Raw genomic sequence first — 21,914 nt, forward strand, 5'->3', positions numbered from 1 at the left:
AGGAGCGCTTCGCTCCTGCCGACCTGCATCAGGTTGGGGCGTTGGGGCTGAAGAGATTCACGGCACAGGTTGATATGCCGTCACGGAAAACTGAGGGTTCTCAGTTACCATTGAAACAGATCCATCTTTCTCCATAGGTGGTTGAACCACATCTTCAAGGTCTTCTTGTAGAAGGTCCTTTTCGGTGTCGGTAGACACCTCCGACATCCGTTCTTGGTGGATGTCCATGCCTTCCAGTGCCTTGTTAATGTCTGCGTCCACTGTCGGTTGGATGAAGGAAGGCTTGGCCTGTACCTGGGGTGCAACTGCACTGGATTGGGCATTAGGGAACAAAAGGCACCTCAAAGATTCATTAGGTAGGTAAGGTCCCGGAGAGTTCTTCTGGAACCCTCTTACCCACCTCTGAAGAGTTTCTCTTGCTGTATACCTTGACTCCGTGGTGTCGGGGATCTCTTCTCCAAATCCTTCAGTCATCAGGGCCGAGCAGATGGAGCAACCCTTCGTGTCCCAGTACCTCAGGGATCCAGATACGATGGAGCAGGGGGCATGAGACCTGCACATCGTATGTCCGCAAAAGTCCATGCTCTAGTGGTTGCAGAACACGACTGCACACTTCACCATTGGCTCCTCCTGTAAGGAAAGAAAAGGTGAAATGAGTATTGAGTTATTTATATCATTGATATAAATGCATACTTATGAAATAGTAATACTTACTATTATATTTAATAGCTTAGGATAGCAAGATAGAAAGGAAATAGGAAAGACACATATCTGAGTTTCCTCTCCCAGGCAATTGCTGTGACCTCCGTCAATATTAATATTTAATTTCCCTATAAGGGAAAATACAGAGTGGAATAACTCCCGTACGTAGAGCCGGAGTTATTGAATATTTACACTAACTCCTCCACTTGTAGAATATTAATACTGAACGGTGATTTATAAATGTCCCGATAATCAAATATTCATCAAGGTGTTGAAGGAATACTTCACCTCAACATATTATACGGTCCCAACAATAGACTGTGAAAGGATACACAGAATATGTTAGAAATACTTGTACTGCAGTATTATTGCATACTGTAGTTTTCTAACTGTTGTATTGTTAAATACTGCAGGTATACTGGCTACTGTATTGTTGTATACTGTAGTTTTACCAGTATACTACTGGAGTTAGGCTAGTGGCTAACTGATAGAGAGAGAGAAAGATTGGAAAGGAGTATTTCCTATTATTATGGTTTAGCACAATAATTGGAAGTGTAGGAGGGCTACTGCCGCCTACTGCCTCCTTCCCAGAATGAGAGTTCTAATGGAAGGGGAGGAATACATCTGATTCTAGCTTCCATCCAGCCACAAATTTTGCCCCCAGCTGTACTGCCGGTTGCAAGGTTTATGGATGGCAGTCCAAGAGAGGACTGAAGAATTCTAAACAGTATAATGGGTTTCCCACCAGCATTCGCTTCCGGCGAAGGAAGGACATAAGGGGGAGTTGGCCGAGGCGGTAACCCCACCGCCACTAGTAAGATCCTGGCCGGCAACTTAGTCAACCTGGCAAGCTGGGATGATTGTAGAATACAGGCCAAAAGAACATTGTGACAGCTAGGCCGACACTAAAGGACAGAGGGGGGAGGGAAAAGGGTCTAATAGTTTGCAGGGGAAAAAGGCGGCGGCAAGTATGCCGCCTACTTTCAGCTGTAAACCAAAGAAGCATGGCTTCCTGTGCCGACGCCGTCGTGGTCGGCAGAGGAATAAGAATTCCCGTTATTGTCGGCTATAAGACATGTCTTATAATATACAAGGGAGAAAGGCAGCAGCAGGTATGCCGCCTACTTTCGGTTGCAAACTAAGGAAGCATAGCTTCCCATGCCGACAACATTGTGGACGGCAGAGGAATCACGATTCCCCTGTCGGCGACATTGCCGGCTACAAGACAATACACCCTGAGTCACCGTCATACTTCAAAGCTGGGATACTCGGCGGCAAAGAAGATCTACGGTAAAAAACTATTTAAGTCAAGCCAGAGTTAACTACTCGGTGGCAATAACGAAAGAGGGGGTTGCTACTTGGGATGGCGGCGCTCAGGGGGGAGGAAGGATTTATCCTCTTTTCTCTAAAAGAGAAACGTATTGAATGATACCAATAAATTCTAGGGGATATATATCCCCAACCGAATTAATAGGAACGATACAAGAGGTTAAACAATGGGATTTACATTACTGACGTATACAAAATGGGTTAGGCTCGCCTAACTCGGGTGGGGACCGCGGCTATGAGTGATACTGCCGAGGTCCTCATCGTATAAGAAAGTAATGTCATATACCAGAAGAGGAAATATCATATGTATGCAATCTGCACTAGTAAAATTTGCCTAACTAGCTAAAAGTTTCTTTATAGCTAAATACCGGGAGAGTCGCACTACTAACTAAATAATTTGCATTTATGACGTGCGACAGCAGTCTCAAAATAGCCGCCTCCAGGGTTGGATGCATTCCACTAACACACTTAAATTAGGCAAATTCAACTGTGAGAAGGGACCAGTAAATTATACACAGGAAAGATCAAATACTCAACTTTCCAGAGGATGAAGATGCTGGAGATTGCATGCTAATATTCCGATAAACAGTAACAACACCGAGAGAAATGTGGGAGCCCACTTAGCTTAAATGCTACAGTTGAAAGGAATGATGGGCCGTAGTAGTACAGGGAGGGGGTTCACCGGGTACCTTGATAACGGTTCCCCTTTTGTTCCCCACTCTTCCCCCTCAAAGAGTTAAATCTATTCGGGGTGAAGATTGCTATGTGTCGTATCAAAAAATACGTCCCCTGATATTATGCAATATTCTTAAAGATATATTAAGGATACTCGCACCAGGAGTTAGAATTCTGGAGATCTATGGTTAATGCTCTGGGAGTATCATACCAACGTTGTATAAGTGGCGGTTATTACAGTACAGCTTTTCTGATCATGGCAATACACAAACACTTTCATCACGATAAGGTATCACCACTCATGTATACAGGTAGCAGTCGAATTACAACCAGAATAGGGTTCAAGAAACAGGTCTTAACTCAATCTGTCTGTATGTCAAACTCTAAATGTGAAGTTTCTGTACTTGACAACACTATGATTACCCATCCTTTTTTCTTTGTAGTTGTTCACCGGATACTTTCCTCTTGGTCAGGGTAATTGAGACTTTTTAGCTATAATAAACAGCTCTTCTGGGAAAAGGAAAAAGCTAAAATCAAACTATTGTTCACTAGTCTTGGGTAGTGCCATAGACTCTGTACCACAGCCTTCCACTGTCTTGGGGTATAGTTTTCTTGCTTGAGAATAAACTTGAGCACACTATTCTACCTTATTTCTCTTCCTCTATTTTTTAAAGTTTTCATAGTTTATATATATAAAGATTTATTTTAATTTTGTTACTGTTCTCAATACATTTTATTGAAATTGTTCACTACTTCTACTGTAGTTTATTTATTTACTTATTTCCTTTCCCCAATAAGCTATTTTTCCCTGTAGGAGTCCTTGGGCTTATAGCATCCTGCTTTCCCAACTAGAGTTGTAAGTTAGATAATAAAAATAATAATAATAATAATAATAATAATAACAATAATATTAATAATAAGCAATCAGAGATTCCTGACCTTTGCCAAAGGTTAATGGAGTCATCCATGGGCTAAGATCTATTTGTGGTGGAAATTTTGTCAAAATTCGTCCAGTTGTTTTGACAATCTTTAAAATGCAACTTCGGATCCTGGTCACCTCCAAAATTTAATAGGGTCGTCTATGACCTAAGATCTATCTGTGCTGGAAATTTTGTTCAAAATCTGTCAATTTGATTTGACGTAATCTCTAAACTTGTGAAAAATGCAAATCCGGATCATCTCCAAAAAATTTAATCTGGTAGACCATGACCTAAGTTATATCTGTGGTGAAAATTGTCAAAATCCGTTGACATAATCCTGTCCAAAAACACACACACAAATAAATAAATAAAATGAATCACAATCATAACCTCCTCCCAACTTCATCAGTGGAGGTAATAATAGGGATAGGTGGGAGCCAATCAAAGCAAACTCACATCTTGTTGGCAATACAATTAATGACAACACTGGCAAATTAATCAAAGTAAGACCACTTGTTGATCATCTGAGAACAGAATTTCAGAAGATATCCAAGAGAAAATTTTGTGTAGATGAGCAGGAGGCCTTCTAGAATAAAAAAAAAAATATAAATGGTAATATAAGCTATCCATTTCAGCTGATAGCAAAGGGATGGTGTATGACTATGCCGTACACTGGCAGAATAGAACCTGTGAACATGCCTGATGTTTCAGATCTCAAAGCAAAGTTCAAATTTAGTTCATCATCTTGCTGAAAGTATACTATACATAAAGAAGGACAAATTGTATTTCAACAATTTCTTTACTTCACTACCTCTCATTTAAAATTCTGCTTCTAAGGGGATATGGTGCTGTGGCACAGTGCAACAAAACAGGTCGGGGTTCTCATGGCAAATTGGAAGCTAATAGTGGACACACTATCATTTCTGCTATAAAATGGTTGGAAAAAGTCATTATGCTAACTGTCACCTTTTCTAACATCATGGGCAGTAGATAAGTGGGCTAGTTATAACAATAAGATCAAAGATACTGGTGAGGTTCCAAAGACCCTTTATGGTTTAAAAAAGGGAGGCATGGATTTTCATAGCCACTTAATTTTCTCTATTGGATGTCCTTAAGAGCAGAGAAATAATATCATAAATCAATTTTTCAATTGATTGAAATGAATTTGGTACAATATTAGCTATTGTACAGATGCTAGGGAATGGAATCAAGAGTTCCTAACAATAATCACAAAACACACTGTGAGTTCTAGATCAGACTTTCCAATTTCATGATGTACAGTATAGTGGAAAGGATATAGTAGAGAGACATTCAGGTTCTATAAAAACTTACATTTGCCAAGAAGAAAAAAAAACAGGTAAAGCAACTAAGAAAATTCCTGATAAAGATATAAGACTTGACTGTGTTTCCCACTTCCCTTCTGTTAATCCAAACCGAGACACACATAATCTGGCTGGGTGTAAAAGGAAATTAAACATATATTGCATGCATTGCAATACAAAAGAGAAGAGTCCCCTTAATTTCAATACCACATAAATGAATAACTTCACAAGAATTCCTTATTTTAGGCAAGGGGGGGAGGGGAGCTCTGTACCATTACATATCTTTTGGCACTTATGATCATATAAAATATACTTCCTCAAGTTTTCATGTCAACCACATAATTTTCCTCTAGCTCCTTTTTTTCTTTAAAGAAAAATAACTGTCTTTAGAAAATTACATTTTGTCTCAAGGCACAAAACTTATAATTATGTTGAAAAATCAAAAATTTTAAGTAATTTTTATTTTTCCTAACATACTTACCGAGAACTACTTTCTTAGGAGTTACCTGTAATCTCCTCTCTACCGACCAGAGTTTTGTGTAGTATACCCTAAACCCGTTTTCTATGGAGAGCTAACTCGGGAGTAAGAGAACGTGCCCCGAGGGTAGCCTTTGCGCTATGTCGAGGTCCGCTTGGGTCGTGAGCGCCAGTAAGTTCTTCGGATGTTGCAAAAATTCTTGCAAGGTCAGAGAGGCACTCAGGGAAGGTAGGGAGGGCCATTACCCGAAAGGAGTTCTCGGTAAGTATGTTAGGAAAAATAAAAATTACTTAAAATTTTTGATTTGTTCCAACACGAATACTTACCTCCAACTACTTTCTTAGGAGACTTACACTTTAGGAGATGGGAGTGCCTTCCTGACCCTCAGACCCAGCAAGCGGAAGCCAAGAGGCCTAGGTATAAAAAACAAAACATACTAGGAAAACGGACGATAGGGTAACTACACAAAGAGCTCACGTTAGTGTCTAAGTACTCACCCTTTGAAAAACTTCTTCTGATGTCGAGTCCAGTAACGCAGTTGCAGAGACGTGTTATCCAATGGTTACAAGAGGGTTATCTCCGATAAGGATAGGAAAAACGGGGATTAGGGTGAAAGGGAACGAACCTGTGTCTCCCGGTTTGCTATCCACGATTGAGCCTAGGGCTTTTACCGTTAAATCACTTGGAGCGCGGAGATGACTGTTCCAATGGAGAACCCGTCTAAGGACCTCCTTGAGTAGTCCTTGAGGTAATGGGCAGTAAAGGTTGACTGGTTCGACCAGGTACCTGCACGAAGGATCTGACCCACTGCCATGTTTTTCTCAAAGGCTAAGGAAGTGCTCAGACCCCTGATGTCATGGGGTTTGGGAGCGCCTGGTAAGGCCAGTCCTCCTTCCTTGTAGGTCCTGGCAATAACTTGTCTCAACCAGAAGGAAATGGTATTCTTCGATACCTGTTTCTTAGTAACACCTGTGGAGACGAAAAGGCTCTTGATGCCTGGCCGGAGATGAGTAGTCCTTTCAAGGTATTTTCTAATGGCACGGACAGGGCATAACCTCAAATCCTCAGGATTCCCCGTCCTAGGAATAGCTGGCAGAGAGAAACCTTCGAATTTTGAGTCCCAGACAGCTGGGTTCTGGGTTTTCGCCACAAACAAAGGAACGAACTTGAAAGAGATCTCTTTCCACCCCTTCGAATGAGAGACGTCATAAGACAGCCCATGGATCTCCCCTACTCTCTTCGCAGAAGCCAAGGTTAGCAAAAAGACTGTCTTGAGAGTGAGATCCCTGTCTAAGATATCCTTCATTGGCTCGAAGGGGGGGCCACTTAACATCTTCAGGACCCTAGCTAAGTCCCACTGACGCACCCTAACTGCTTGTGGGGGGCAGGACTTCTCAAAGCTCCTGACAAGCATAGAGATGTGTCTAGAGGAACCCAGGTCGATGCCCTTCAGAAGGAAGACTTGGCCCAAGGCAGCTCGCACTCCTTTTATAGCTGGGATTGACATTCCTATCTCGTCCCTGAGATATACCAGAAAGTCTGCTATGTCTGGGACCGAGGCTTTGAGGGGCTTTATGCGCCTCGAAGCGCACCACTTCGTGAAAGAGGCCCACTTCGCTTGGTAGACCGCTGCCGACGACCTTCTCAGGTATAGCGACATCCTCTTAGCCGTAGCTGCTGAATATCCTTCCTTCTTCAGGAGCCACTCGATAGTCTCCAGGCGTGAAGGCGTAGAGACTGTGGGTTGTCGTGAAACCTGAGAAAGTGCGGCTGTCGTAGAAGATCTGACCTGTCGGGGAGTGGCCACGGAGGATGACTCGCCAGGTCTTTTAGGTCTGCGAACCACTCTCTCTCCGGCCACCAGGGCGCTACCAAAGTCATCCTTAAGTTTCGGGCAGTCCTTACTCTGTTGAGTACTTGCCTTATCAACGTGAAGGGGGAAAAAGCGTACACGTCTAGTTTGTCCCACTTGTGCTGAAAGGCATCCTCCAAGGCTGCCCTTGGGTCTGGGACAGGAGAACAATACACGGGAAGTTGCGCGTTCAGTTTGGTTGCAAAGAGGTCCATCACCGGGGAACCCCAACGTTGAATGATGAGCTTGGCTACTTCTGGAAAGAGGAACCATTCTGTCCCTATTATTTGACCCATCCTGCTGAGACCGTCGGCTAGAACGTTCTTTTTCCCGGGGATGAACCTTGCCAATATCACAACTTGGTTCGTTTCTGCCCAATCTAGGATCTCTAGGGCGAGATCGCACAATTCCCTTGATTTTAAGCCTCCTTGCTTCTTTATGTACGCTACCACTGTGGCGTTGTCGCACATCAACGCCACAGTGTTTCCCCTTAGTAGATCAACGAAGTGCAGGCAAGCTTTCTGGACTGCCTTCAACTCTAGGACATTGATGTGTAGGTCCTTCTCCCCGTCCATCCAGGTTCCTCTCGCCGTCCCGTTGAGAAGATGGGCTCCCCATCCCTGGTTGGAGGCGTCTGTGAAAAGAAGTAACTCGGGAGGGTCGTTCGCGAAGGGCATCCCCTTGAGCGAGTTCGACTGGCAATGCCACCATTTCAGGGAGGGTATTGTGTTCGGTAGGACTGGGATTAATTTCTGGTGCGAGTCCAGTTGGCACCAGAAGTTCTTCAGGTTCCATTGGACGGCTCTGAGTCTGAGTCTCCCCTGGGGAACCAGTTTTTCCAACGACACCAGATGCCCTATTAGTCTTTGCCAGTCCTTCGCCCTCCTGGGATGCCCTGACAGGAACGGACGAAAGATCTTCATCAGATTGCTTATTCTGTCCTCCGACGGAAACGCTTTCACTAGAAGGGAATCCAGTGTCATCCCCAAATAGGTCATTCTGGTGGAGGGAGATAGGTTCGATTTTTCCAGGTTGATCATGATACCCAGACCCTTGCAAAACTGGAAAAGTTTCATCCCTTGCTCCTTCAAAACGTCCTTCGAGGAGGAAAGAAGCAACCAGTCGTCCAGGTACCGGATGAGGCGAATGCCTCGCTCGTGAGCCCACACTGAGACTGTAGTGAAGACTCTCGTGAATACCTGGGGGGCTGTTGACAATCCGAAGCAAAGGGTCTTGAATTGAAGGATCTGGGTACCCCATTTCACCCGGAGAAACTTTCGACTCGAGGGGTGGACCGGAATTTGGAAGTAAGCGTCCTTGAGGTCTATGGTCATCATGTAATCTTTCTCCCTCAAGGACAGCAGGACCGACTTCGGCGTGTCCATTTTGAACTCTGTCTTTCTTATAAACTTGTTGAGAGCCGACAGATCTATCACCGGTCTCCAACCCCCCGTCGCCTTTTCGACCAGGAACGGGCGGCTGTAGAAACCTGGCCCTGGGTGTAGGATCTCCTCCATGGCGCCCTTCTCCAACATGGTGGACACCTCCTCTTGAAGGGCAGCCCTCTTCAACAGGACCTTGGGTACCAACCACTCCGACAGGCTGGTCGGAATTAGAGGGGTAGGTTCTGCTAAGAACGGTAACCTGTAGCCCTCCTTCAGTACGGACACTGTCCAGGGCTCTGCTCCGTGAGCTTTCCATGCTTGCCAATATAATCTGAGGCATCCCCCAACCTGAGGCTTGGGCAGGAGTATGGGGCCTCCCACTCTATCTCCTCCTGGAGGAGCGGCCTCAACGGCCTCTCCTGGAGGCAGAATAACCTGTCCTAAAGGAGGCCGACGCTGCTTGGGCTCCTCTACGGGGGGGCTGAGGTGCTGAGGCCCAAGAGGAAGAAGGGGCTTCTCTTCTCGTCAGGCTAGGAGGGGCCTGAGGCGCCGCGGCACTGTCTGAGACTAACCTCTTGTAGAGAGGCCTCCTTACTGGCGTAGGCCTGGGTGCGTTTACTTCCTTCCTCTTAGCCACCTTCTCCATGATCTCCTCTAACTCCTTCAAGGGGAACAAGGAGTCACTCACTCCACACAGGAAGGCTCCACATGGCCCTCGCTTCTCTGTCTGGGACCTTCCGGGAAAGCTTCACCAGGATGGTGTCCCTCTTGCGAAGCACCCAATTCGCTGACAGGGCGAGGGACTGGTAGGTGAGGAACTTAAGGGTCTTGCCCCCGGAGATGATAAGCTCCCTCAGGAGGCTTTGCTGTTCTGGGTCTGTCAGGTCATAAGTTGCTTGCACACCCACTAGTGTGGAAGCCCACCAGTCTAACCAAGAGGAGACGTGCACTAGGTCCTTAGACATTTCCTCCATCATCGCAGCCTCCGATTGAGAAAAACAGATCGGGGCTGAAGAGGCTCTGTCCTCCGAGGCGCCCTGTCCCAGAATGTCGAGAGCAGGTTCCACTTTGCAGGCTCCCAGTCATTGTCCTTCTGGCACATAGACCCTGCTCTGTGTTTTGAGCCCCTGGAGCAGCTTCGAAGAGCTCTGCGTCTTGGGAGCTTCGGCATTGCCTGCCACCACTCTATCAACGTGCTCTCGGCCCAGGACGAGATCTCGGGCCACAGGGAGTGCCAGGGAGGCTTTTTTTTGGACAGGAGCTTGCATCAACCGGGTAAGGCTGGACCTCCAGTAGTCCTCATCGGTAGCAACCGGTTCTTCAATCCTGTGATGCCTCCTGATCAGACTTTTACTTTTCTATAGGCCGAGTCCTCTGTCGGGGAACCTTCCCTACCGTCGGCCGAAGCCTTGACTTGGGCCCGGGGAGCCGGGTCACCGGGCACTCCCACCGGGAGCCTTGGTTCTGGCACAACAGGCACTCCCCTGCGGAGGTACTGGTCTTCCCTGGCGGAGACCTCCGTACCAGGGACGGGGGTTAGGACAGGCATCGCCAAACCGGCGAGGACTACCGTCCGATCATGCTCTCTGGGGGACGAGGACGCGGATCCTGTGGGCTGACCTGACAGCGGGAACCGTTCCTTAAAGTCCGAGGGCCGCACCAGCTGGGCTGATTCGGCCAGGCTGCCCGTAAGGAAGCACGGTTCCCCCCGCTGGGCGGGGTGAACCGGAGGCTTTGCGGTCTTACGCCTGCCTGCAGAGGCCTTCTCGCGTTTCTCCCTGAGAGGGTCATAACAACGTCTGGAGGATGGTCTCCTTGGCAAGAAATCCCTGGACCGCCGGTCCGGGGAACACTGTATCTCCGACTTACGGGGGACGAAAACCCAATCACCATCGGGTGACCTACTCCTCCTGTGTTTCCTCCGTAGAGAGCGGGACCGCCTCCTGCTGTACCTGGAACGGGATCTTGAGCAGGAACGCCTGCTCCTGGACCGCTCCCTCCGGCGCCGATGTTTCCTCCTGGCTTCTTCTCCCGAAGAGAGAGACTCCCCACCATCCGAAGAACCCGACGAGACCGTACCAACCGCACGGCGGGCAGAAGCGGGGGCCGCGGAGGGCTTCGCGACTCGTTGCATACCCGAGGTAGAGGGTTGCAGGAAGGTTTCTGGAACTTCCGTCAGAGGAGTTGGGAACGAGGGTTGGCGCCCAACACTAGGGAACCAGGTATCCAGGCCCTCTTCCATCCACATAGGAGACCTACCTGGCGTTTTAGGGAGCTACCATCCGAAGGTATCACTTACTGCGGAGCCTAACTTACCCTGGGTGTCGCCGCCTGCCGAAGAACCTGAAACACAGGCCCACGAAGGGGGCGAAGACACAGGAACAACATTGCTACACCATAAGGGGTCATCGGAGGAAACGTGCCCCCCAAGCACAAGGGCCGAGTCTCCAGAACTCCCTGACACAGCACTACCAGGCTCCTCACTAGCCCGAGAAGGCCCCGCAACTGCCACTTCACACACACCAGACTCCTGGGGAAGAACGCCTGGCTCTTTCCCCACAACGGACTTACCTCGTCCCCTACTCTGGGTAAGGGAAGGAGAGACAGAAGCCCCATCGGACCGTCCACTGGCCGACGGTAGCGGAGAAGAGACGCTAGATTTTCTGGGTGAACGTTTCGACGATTTCTTTTTCTTCGTGCCGTAACGCACCCACTGAATTTTACTCCAACCAACACACTCGAGGCACGTATCCGAAGGAGAACAAACCTTGCCCCTACAGGAAGAGCAAAGGGAGTGAGGATCCACTTCAGGCTTGGAGAGGAACGCTCCACACGATTTTCCGGTTCTAGGCCCAGGACAACGGCAGATCTGCTCCATAAGGCACAAACACAAGACACAGGAATGCAGGAAATCAAAGGAATACACTTGGGAAGCACAAGGAAGGTTAGTGAACGCACAGGAACACAAGGGATAAGCACAAGTTACCACGCGGTAACCACGCGGAACACACGAAGCGGACACAAAGGGTCAAAAGAGACGAGAGCGACGTGGTATCACGTCGCGACCAGAGAACTTACTGGCGCTCACGACCCAAGCGGAGCTCGACCTAGCGCAAAGACTACCCTCGCGGCACGTTCTCTTACTCCCGAGTTAGCCCTCCTTAGAAAACGGGTTTAGGGTATACTACACAAAACTCTGGTCGGTAGAGAGGAGATTACAGGTAACTCCTAAGAAAGTAGTTCGAGGTAAGTATTCGTGTTGGAACAATTTGTGATTAATCATTTATTTGGCCCCTAATAAGTAACAAAAATATAGCTTAGATTTTTTTAATCCCCCCCAAAAAAAAATCCAGCCAGTAAAAAGATAATCTTCGGACCTACTAGTTTGTGGTTTGACACTGAAAAGTCCCATTTTAATATACAGCAGGGTATTTATAGCTCTTGAAATTTAAGTTTATGAAAGCTAATTATAAAAGACAAGCAATTGTATATTTTCATGCACATGCTTAAATCTTACCATGAATATTTGATGGATCATAATACTTGGACTCCAATTTCTTAATTTGCGTAAGGACATTCCCAGCAGGAAGAGGCTCTGTTAGATCTTTGTAAGCTTGCAACAAAGATGATACTTCTTCTGGAACTGGAACTGTTCCAAACTGACGATAGATTCTTCCTTCTCTCCCTGTTCAGTAGAATAATGAAGGAAAGGCTATAACAGTTAACCAAATAAAATATTTGAACTTTTAGTAACCCTATTCTTATCTAATTAAATTATTGAAATTTCTTTTCTTTATAATACACTTTGAAAGCTTTAATGTACAATATAGTAAGCCTAATAGATAAATGAAGAAATGTCTAATAACAATGTAGCGATCCATTTTCACATCCTTAGCAATGTTGTAAAATCCAATTTTAGCAAGATTAAAAACCCAAGAGGACATGGAAACCTTAACACACTCTAAATTCTCAAATATTTTATGACATGCATATTCGTGTTTATGAAAATCATCATAAACTGTAAGTTGATTACCAGCAAAACATATGATTAGCAAAGGGTTGGTAGGCAAGCTCTTGTAGTCCTAAGATTTGTAAGATGTGATTTGATGGTCTCATTAAACAACTTTATTTTGAATAAAATCACAAACTTGAGAAAGCTATCTTATAAAAATTAATTATTGTATTTCAAAATAAAGTACGTCCTCATTATGTATAAGTATTAGGTATCTAGAAACAGGGGGTTTGCAATGGAAAATTCAATGAATAATAAAATAACCATAAACTTTTTGAATAGTAAGAAAAATTCATGCTCACAGACAAAGTAATGATAGAAATAGGAATATTTCTACAGTGCAGTATAATGATGATATTAATAACCTCTCTACATACTGTCGGTATAAGTTAAGGGGACCGTACGCTATGGTGTTTTGACATACCAACTTTCAGAAATCGAAAATCATTTTATTGCATCTATGTAAGCAGAAACATAATGTACTGTACATGCTCTCCAGAGGTTTCAGGCAATTATTTTTACAAATAATGAAGATAAAGGGGTCTTTAGATGATAATGTCATCCTTACTGTGTCGTCTGCATGACTGAGTTTGACAGATTCGTCTTTAGGTGTTTATTTTTGCATATATACAGTCATACCTCTCTTCACGAAAGACTCTGCTTACAAAATTTTCAAGCTGCGAAACGAGATGCGAATATTTTTATAACTCGCTTCACGAAAAATGTTTCACTTTAAAAAAAGAGATTTGCCAGCCAGGCCGATAATAAAATAATCATCCATCACAGAGTTGAAGAAAATGAGTTCAGACAGCAGAAAATGTAGCTGTAGTCTATAATAGGGGTAACTATAATAGTACAGTATACATGGAACTGTATATTTAGTATAGTATTGTACTGTATGAATTCTATTATTATCCATTTATTATTACATTATGTTGTAATAACTACTTAATTTACAGGTGTTAACATTTAGTTTAGGTATATTGAATGGTTCAAATGTATTTGGCTGTACAGTATTTCATTGAGGTTATGCTGTAGCTTTATTATGAGATTTAATGTGGTGTTTTGTAGGGTTTGGAACGAAGTACGCAATTTGCATGTGAAATGTGACTCAACACGAAAAAATCATTTTACGAAAGCCACTCCAGAACGAATTAATTTTGTGTTGTGAGGCATTACAGTAGCGATTTTTTCACTCACGTTTCGAAACCTCGTACATTTGGCAGAAATGGAAGGCATCGGTGGAGGGTAGTTGAACGAAAACTACGAGCTACGAGAACAGCAGCCAGAGTTTCCAAAGACTTATAGAAGTTATAATGCATGTCTTTGTTTACTAGCAGTTCGTATGTGCATTGTGTTTTCACAACATCCTCAGGACCTTCATAGCAAGGCCAATGTTACCTAAGGTCACAGAAAAAGTAAGCAGAGCAAGAAAAAAGAACCAAGAAGAGAGGGAAATATGAATAAGAGTACAAAGCTGAAACATGATAACTAAAACTCTGGCAACAATGAGAGGCCACTGGAGACTCATGACACCCTTACTCCAAGAATAATAGTAAACTTAGGGTTTAAATACCGCGATTATGGTGCTTTTATGTAGGAATAAGCAATAAAAGTACAAAGTAAGGTAATCATAATAATGTTATCTTGATTTCTTCAAGAAAAGAAGCAAATAATTGTTGTAAATCTTTGGGAGCTCATAACTTAAAAACATACTTATTCACACTTAGGTACATTTTCCCACATATTTATTGCTCAATTTTAGTGAGAAAGATTTCACTGAAAAGAGAATAAAAATCCCACAGAATTCTTATTTTCCTTTTTACTCTTTTTCATGAATATTTCATGTCTAGACGAAGAAAATTAAGAACAAATTTATTAAAAAAAAAAGGGAAAATAAAAAATCTGTCACACAATGATTTGAGTTATAAAAAAGTTTTGATGGTATGATTTAAAAAAAATTGGTGTAATATTAGTGGAGAAAATATGTACCTAGATTTTTTTTTAAATCATGATTTTTGTTAATATATCAAAAAGTTTTTGATCGAATGACTTGCAATTTTTATATGATGATGGTATCACATTTGTCTAAAACATATATAGAAATTGTGAATTTTGAATTAGAAAAAAAAATTCATGGCATGGCGGACGGTCCCCCTTAGTTATGATGAAGAGTCATAATTTCCTCATTTGCCTACTTATACAATAAACTGATATCAGATATGCCCAAATCTTTACTTTTTCAAATATTGACTATCACGTCTCAGGCAATTTTCACTTGGGTGAGAAGATAGGAGCTGTTAATCAACTAACACCAATCAACCAACCTGTGGGAACTCATAATGAGGTATTGAAAATTACCACAAAACAGAAGACACCTAAGAACCTAGAGCTCATGAGCTTGTATTTTGTACCATCATGCTTTCTGACATGAGAAAAATCTATGATGCTGTCAGCATGCAACCAGAGGCACATAAGAACTTATTCCTGACCAGTTGAAACACAGAAAACAGTATGAGGGATACCTGACAACAATATGTGGGAGCATTGTAAGGTACAGTCTTGAGCGAAATGGGCACATCTGACTTAAGTGTGTAGGGGACAGACCAAAACAATTAGTAGGCATTGACATCTATGAGTATCATACTGCTATGCTGGCTGAGCATCACATCAGTCAAAACAAGCCGGAATGTAATTCAAAATAAGACCAGGTTTTAAAAGACAAGAGAAAAAAATCCTCTACAAAAGTTACAGCACTTCTTTCTCATTCGAGGAAAAAGGCATCATATTATAACATAAAGCAGCTAGAGCACAAGTGAGATCGCAAGTGCTGATACCTTGCCAGGAGAATAGAGTTGATGAAACAGACAAAGAAATTACCATCTCTCTCTCTCTCTCTCTCTCTCTCTCTCTCTCTCTCTCTCTCTCTCTCTCTCTCTCTCTCTCTCTCTCTGGCCGCGGATTTCCTTGTTGTGGTTTTGTGGTTTCAATTTTCTATGAATTATATTCAGAATAGTTTCAATCCTTCTTGGACTTTCCCAGTGACAATTTGGTAAAGATTGCTGCAATGTGCACCATTCTTGTTCTCGGCTTCTACTCTTTCCTTTTTATCTCTCCTATCATTGCCACAGTATTTTGTACAGTATATTACTGTTTTAATATGACTCTATCCAATAAAGCAATAATAAAAACAACCATAATGCTAGCATTACAACTGTAATGAAAAATGAAACAAATATACATGATAACTTTACAGCTAACATATTCAAACTATTCTGTGATAAACCCATTACATAGAAATATTAATAAAATAAACCTCTCTCTAAAATTTTGAAATTTGGTTGTATGCTTGAATAATTTTCTTTTAGAAGAATTATGTTATTTCAAGGAAGAAATTAAGGGATTTTGACGAAGAGGAAAAATCTATTTCTGGGTGAGAGACCCGTGTCGCCCAGTGAAATGCTCCTTTAGCACCATTTCTAAAGTATATAACTGCTATATATTACCAGAGAAAAAATTGCATAGGGATGCCAGGTTGAACCCAGCTCGCTCACCTATAAAAGGTGTCGATATATAATACTGGGGGCGTGATAAATCACAACCAGAGGCCTCGCACCATTTAGATATCTCCTGTCAAAATCCCGGAACAGCGAGGTGCCGTTCCACCTCCCACTACTACTCCCACGCCAGTAACGTCACTCCTTATAGCACCCCAGATTGGGGCCCAATTAGGGAGGGACAGGTGGGTTCACTGGGCGACACGGGTCTCTCGCCCAGAAATAGATTTTTCCTTCGTCAAAATCTCTTTTCTGGGCTGCCGACCCGTGTCGCCCAGTGAAATCTTACCAGAGAATGGGGGACCCAATATGGCTAACTACTTGAAGAGAGAATAACACAAAACAACAGAGCTGATGAGTTTAATATAAAATAAGAGGGATTTGGAAACCCGTAAAATTAGGATCAACATGTATATGACAGTGATAAAAAGACATGGGAAACAATCAATAATGAAACCCGTAGGTAAAATGCAACAGATATGAATAGTGGGAATCCAGCTTGGTAATCAAAAATGCAAAATAAAATCAGCTCGGGGTTAAGAACAAGTGTAATGAAAATAATTCGTGAAATTGAACAATTGAATAATAAAATAATACACCATAAGGGTGTCTAGTAACAAAAACAGGTAGGAACAACAGGTAAGCCAGGCAGGAGGGAAAGAGGACAGAGCAAGACGTTGTGATTAGGACTCAGTACCTTCAGAAGGAACTATATTCCCTGCAGCTACTGTGGCAAATCTAAGAGCTTCTAAAGGTTTTAAGTAGTGGCGCTTGAAAACTTTAGGGGACTTCCAATTGTATATTTTGAGAGCTCATCAAATTTCATATGGTGAAAAAAGTAATTGAGGTAGCCACAGCTCTAATATCATGGACATGTGGGAATGATGCAGGATTAGTTTGTTTGGTAAAATAAAGAATTTGTATGATTCCCTTAAGGGTAATAGTTCCTCCGTGTTCTCTAATAATAAGGGCCCTGTGGTTGTAGGTGGAAGTTCTACCTTAGTGGGCTTTCAGGGTGGTAACTGGACACAGGGATGGATCCCGAGGAAGTGGAACAATCTTCCAGGGAGACCACCTGTTTTGGGTATTCTTCATTTTTAGCCAGGAAAACATTGTTAGGAGAGAGAAGAACCTCACCCCAAGAGAGAAACTTTATATGACCAGAGTCACTAGATAAGGCTGACAATTCTGAGATTCTGGAGCTCGAGGCGAGGCTCAAAAGAAAAAGTGACTTTCTTAATAATGCCCTATAGTTACAGGATCCAATTTGGGTGTCAGAGGCTAGCTTAAGAACATCGTTCAAAAACCAGGAAACTGCGCTAGGGCGAGTTGAAGGTTTTAGCCTGGCACAAGCTCTCGGAATGGATGAGAAATATGAATCCGTTAGATCAATGTCAAAACCAATATGGAAGATCTTTTCCAAGTCTGACTTGATTGTAGTAATGGTATTGGCTGCCAGGCCAGATTTGAAGAGAGTTCTGAAGAATGCCACAGTTCGGTTCAGTGTCATTGTCTCAACTTGGAATCTTTCAAGAATTCATCTAATTTCTTGACAGCTGAGTCATATTGACGGAGAGTAGAGGTCCCTTTTTGTCAGATTCCAGGAAATAGTATTCAAAGGATCGATGTTTGCACCACGTTGGGCTGCAAACTTCATAAACTCCATAAAGTTAGGGCATTCAGAATCCTTGAGGAAGCGAACACATTGCGAGTTTGTACTGTCTTTGTTATCACCGGATTGGGAATCCGCTGGGGGCGGAGACCTAGTTCTAGCAACAAGGGGAACCAAGTGCTCTTGGGCCAGTTTAGGGCAACGAGAGCCACTCGACCTTTGACGGATCTGAGTTTGTGCAGAACTTTCAGCAGGAGATTCACCGGAGGAAACAGATAAATCATCTTCCAGGTATTCCAATCTAGAATCATAGGGTCTGTGGCATAAGCTTGAGGGTCCAGGTGACAGGTGCCACTTGTGCATTGCCGCCATGGGCAAAAAACTTCAACATGATGTGGTTTATCTGGGCTGATCAGGAGCCCTCTCTGTTGAGGCAGTGTACTATGCCTGCACTGTCGAGAACCAGTCTGATATGGAGATACTGGCGGGATTGAGACGTTTTAAAGTGAGGGAAGACTGCCATGGCCTCTAGGGCATTGATGTGTATTTGTTGAAGACCAGTGACCATAACCCTTGGACTTTCTTGTGTTGTACAAGGAACCGACTTGGAAAGATTCTTGATCTTTCCTAGTCTGCAGACTTTTTCTCAGGGTTGGGGAAAGGGCGGAGCACGTCTGTCTCGGCGTATTGCGGTTGCTCTGGAGCGCCACACCTTGTTTATGTCCCTGAGTTTGGGCCTCAGGATGATGCCTGTCACGGAGGCGAAGTGTAAAGAACCGAGGATCTACTCTCGGCTTCTTCGGAAGGAAAACTTTCCCTGAGAAATTTGTTTGTATTCCTCCCTATCACCTTCTTTTGGCTTTGGGGAGGCCGTGCTATAAAAAGGAGTGACGTTACTGCGTGGGAGTAGTAGTGGGAGGTGGAACGGCACCTCGCTGTTCGGGGATTTTGACAGGGAGATATCTAAATGGTGCGAGGCCTCTGGTTGTGATTCATCACGCCCCAGTATTATATATCGACACCTTTTATAGGTGAGCGAGCTGGGTTCAACCTGGCATCCCTATGCAATTTTTTCTCTGGTAATATATAGCAGTTATATACTTTAGAAATGGTGCTAAAGGAGCATTTCACTTGGCGACACGGTCTGAGCCCAGAAAACAGATTTATAATTTATACAGAATTTATGATAATTGGTAACTCATCTATTTGTTCAAAAAATTGCACTTATTTCAAAAAGAAAGGTTTTTAAAATTACCATCACAATATGAAAATTGTTCAATTATACTACCCTTCAATTTTTATTTTTTGTATGAAGCACCACATTCAAATACCACATAAAATTTCCCTTTCTGGGCTCAAGCCATGTCGTCCTGAATGGGCGACGTCGTATGATAGACCAGGAAGTTAACTAACTCTCTTTCCCAAAGCCAAAGTGAGTAGGAATACCATCTTCAAAGTGAGTTGGCGATCTGTTACCTGGCGTAATTCATATGAGGAGAGACAACTCCAATGAAGAGGAGAGATTGACTCCTTTCAGTCTAAAGGTCATGCTTACGGCTGAGCGGCAGCCTTTCACTACCAAGACCGAGAGGAGTTTTTTCTCCCGAAGGTATATAAGAAAAAACACTATTACTGGAATAGTGGCATCGAAAGGAAGAGATACTCCTTCTATGACACCAACCACGGAAGAGTCCACTTCGCCTGGTAGACTGATGCAGAGGATTTCCATAAGTATTCAGCCATCATTCTTGCAACTTGTGAAAAGCCTCTCTGTGAGAAGAGATGCTGAGTAGTCTCTAGGCATGAAGACAAAGAGAAGCTACTGCCTTGTGATAGATGTTCGTAAGTGGTTATCTGAATTGAACTTGTCATGGAGAGAGTTCTCTTGGAAGCTCTATCAGGAACTGCAGAAGGTACGAGAACCACTCTGCATGATGCCATAGAAGAGATATAGGATTCATGAATAGGTCGTTGGATGCTCTGGTCTTGTCGAGCACCCTTCGCATCAGACAGAACGGGGGAAAAGCGTACCCAGAAATATTGTCCCACTGATGTTGGAATGCATCTTGCCAGAGAACCTGAGGGTCCGGGATTGGGGAACAGTAGAGCGGGAGCCTGAAGATCAGGGACATCCCGAACAGGTTCACAGATGGGGAACCCCACAGTCAAGACTTTGTTAGCTATCAGATGATTCATTCGGAACCCACCATCTGAGTTGCTCTACTCAGATTGTCTGCATGCCCATTACTCTTGCCTGAAATGAAGGACGCTAATAAGGCCACCGAATGTTCTTCCATCCATCTTAACATCTCTACTGCTAGATGGCATAAGGGTTACAAAAACGTACCACCTTGCTTCTATACGTAAGCCACTACTGTGGTGTTGTTGCTCATCAACACCACTGAGTGACCCGCCACAAACTGTTGGAACTAACATCATTATTACAGTATTATAATAATTTGCTAAGCTACAATCCTAGTTGGAAAAGCAGGATGCTATAAGCCCAAAGGGTCCAAGAAGGAAAATAACCCAGTGAGGAAAGGAAATGAGGAAATAAAACATTTTAGGGAAAGCAACAACATTAAAATATATCTTACCTCTATAAACAATAAAAATTTGAAAAAAAGGGAGGAGAAATAAGATATAATAGTGTGCCCAAGTGTACCCTCAAGCAAAAGAACTTTACCCCAAGACAGTGGAAGACCATGGTACAGAGGCTATGGCACAACCCAAGCCTAGAGAACAATGGTTTGATTTTGGAGTGTCTTTCTCCTAGAAGAGCTGCTTACCATAGATAAAGAATCTCTTCTCCCCTTACCATGAGGAAAGTAGCCACTGAACAAGGAAAGTACAGTAGTTAACATCTTGAGCAAAGAAGAATTTGGTAATACATGTCAGATGTATGGGGATAGAGGAGAATACGTAAATATTAGGCCAGACTATTCAGTGTATGTGTAGGCAAAGGCGAAATGAGCCATAACCAGAAAGAAGAATCCAATGTAGTACTGTCTGGCCAGTCAAAGGACCCAATACGACTGCACTCATCTCTAAGAGATTTATTTGCTGGTACCTTTCGGACTCAGACAATAGCGCTGAGACCGTGTGGTGCAGGATATGCCCCCCATCCTTCTCTTGATGCATCTATATAGAGCATCAATTCCGGGGGAGAAAAGAGGAGGTCTGTCCTTTTGCGGAGGTTCTCTTCCATCTCCCACCACTGAAGATCCTTCCTTTGCTCCTGTCCCATAAGGACTAATGTATCTAGAGAGCCGGTGTGTTGGCTCCACCTTGAATACAGCCACTATTGGAGAGATTGGATCCCTAGGCTGCCCTTAGCCACAAGACAGACTAGGGATGTTAGCTGACCTAGGAGACACATCCACTATTGGGCTGGTAGCTCTTCTCATCTGGGGAAGGGGCTTGCTACCTCCCTCAGCCTGTGTACTCTGTTGTCTGATAGAAAAACTTTCTGAAGTCTGGTGTCTATTATCATACTCATGTATACCAGTCTCTGATGATTTCTCGAGATTTATCATGATCCCTAGATCTTGATAAAACTTTAGTAGTTTGTCTTGGTGTTGAAGAAGCGTCGCCACCGAGCCTGCAAGAATTGGCCAAACTCGAGGTATTTTAAGAGACCATTGCCGATCGTGTGAGACCAAGATGACACTAGGACGAACACTCTCGTGAAAGCCTGAGCTGCTATGGTAAGGCTAAAGCACAGCATTTTGAACTGGTATTTCCTATTCTCACATATGATCCCAAGGTATTTCCTTGAAGACATATGGATTGGGATCTGGAAGTATGCATCTTTGAAATCCAATGTACACATGAAGTCCTTAGGCCTTACTGCTTGAATGACTGTCTGCAGTCTCCATCCTAAATGGAGTTTGAAGAACAAACTTGTTTAGGGTCAAGAGATTAATGACTGGTCTCTAGCCTCCAGACACGTTCTTCACAAGAAAGAATTGAGTGATGAAGCCTAGGGAACTGTCGAGGACCTCTTGGAGAGCACAATTCTCCAACATGGTCAGGACTTCGACCAGGAGGGCTAGCTCCTTTACGGATCA

The 21,914-nt window shown here is 43.7% G+C and overlaps 1 protein-coding gene across 1 annotated transcript in view; it reads right to left on the bottom strand.

The window, feature by feature from the left end:
• LOC137645799 (high mobility group nucleosome-binding domain-containing protein 5-like) overlaps positions 1 to 21,914 on the bottom strand; it is a 279,134-nt gene that overhangs the window by 92,589 nt on the left and 164,631 nt on the right. Inside the window, exon 7 of the mRNA XM_068378745.1 lies at positions 12,181 to 12,348. Coding sequence (XP_068234846.1) covers positions 12,181 to 12,348 — 168 coding nt within the window. The remainder of the gene's footprint in view (positions 1 to 12,180; positions 12,349 to 21,914) is intronic.

Source organism: Palaemon carinicauda, chromosome 8 (assembly GCF_036898095.1).
Source record: "Palaemon carinicauda isolate YSFRI2023 chromosome 8, ASM3689809v2, whole genome shotgun sequence".
Classification (NCBI taxonomy): domain Eukaryota; kingdom Metazoa; phylum Arthropoda; class Malacostraca; order Decapoda; family Palaemonidae; genus Palaemon; species Palaemon carinicauda.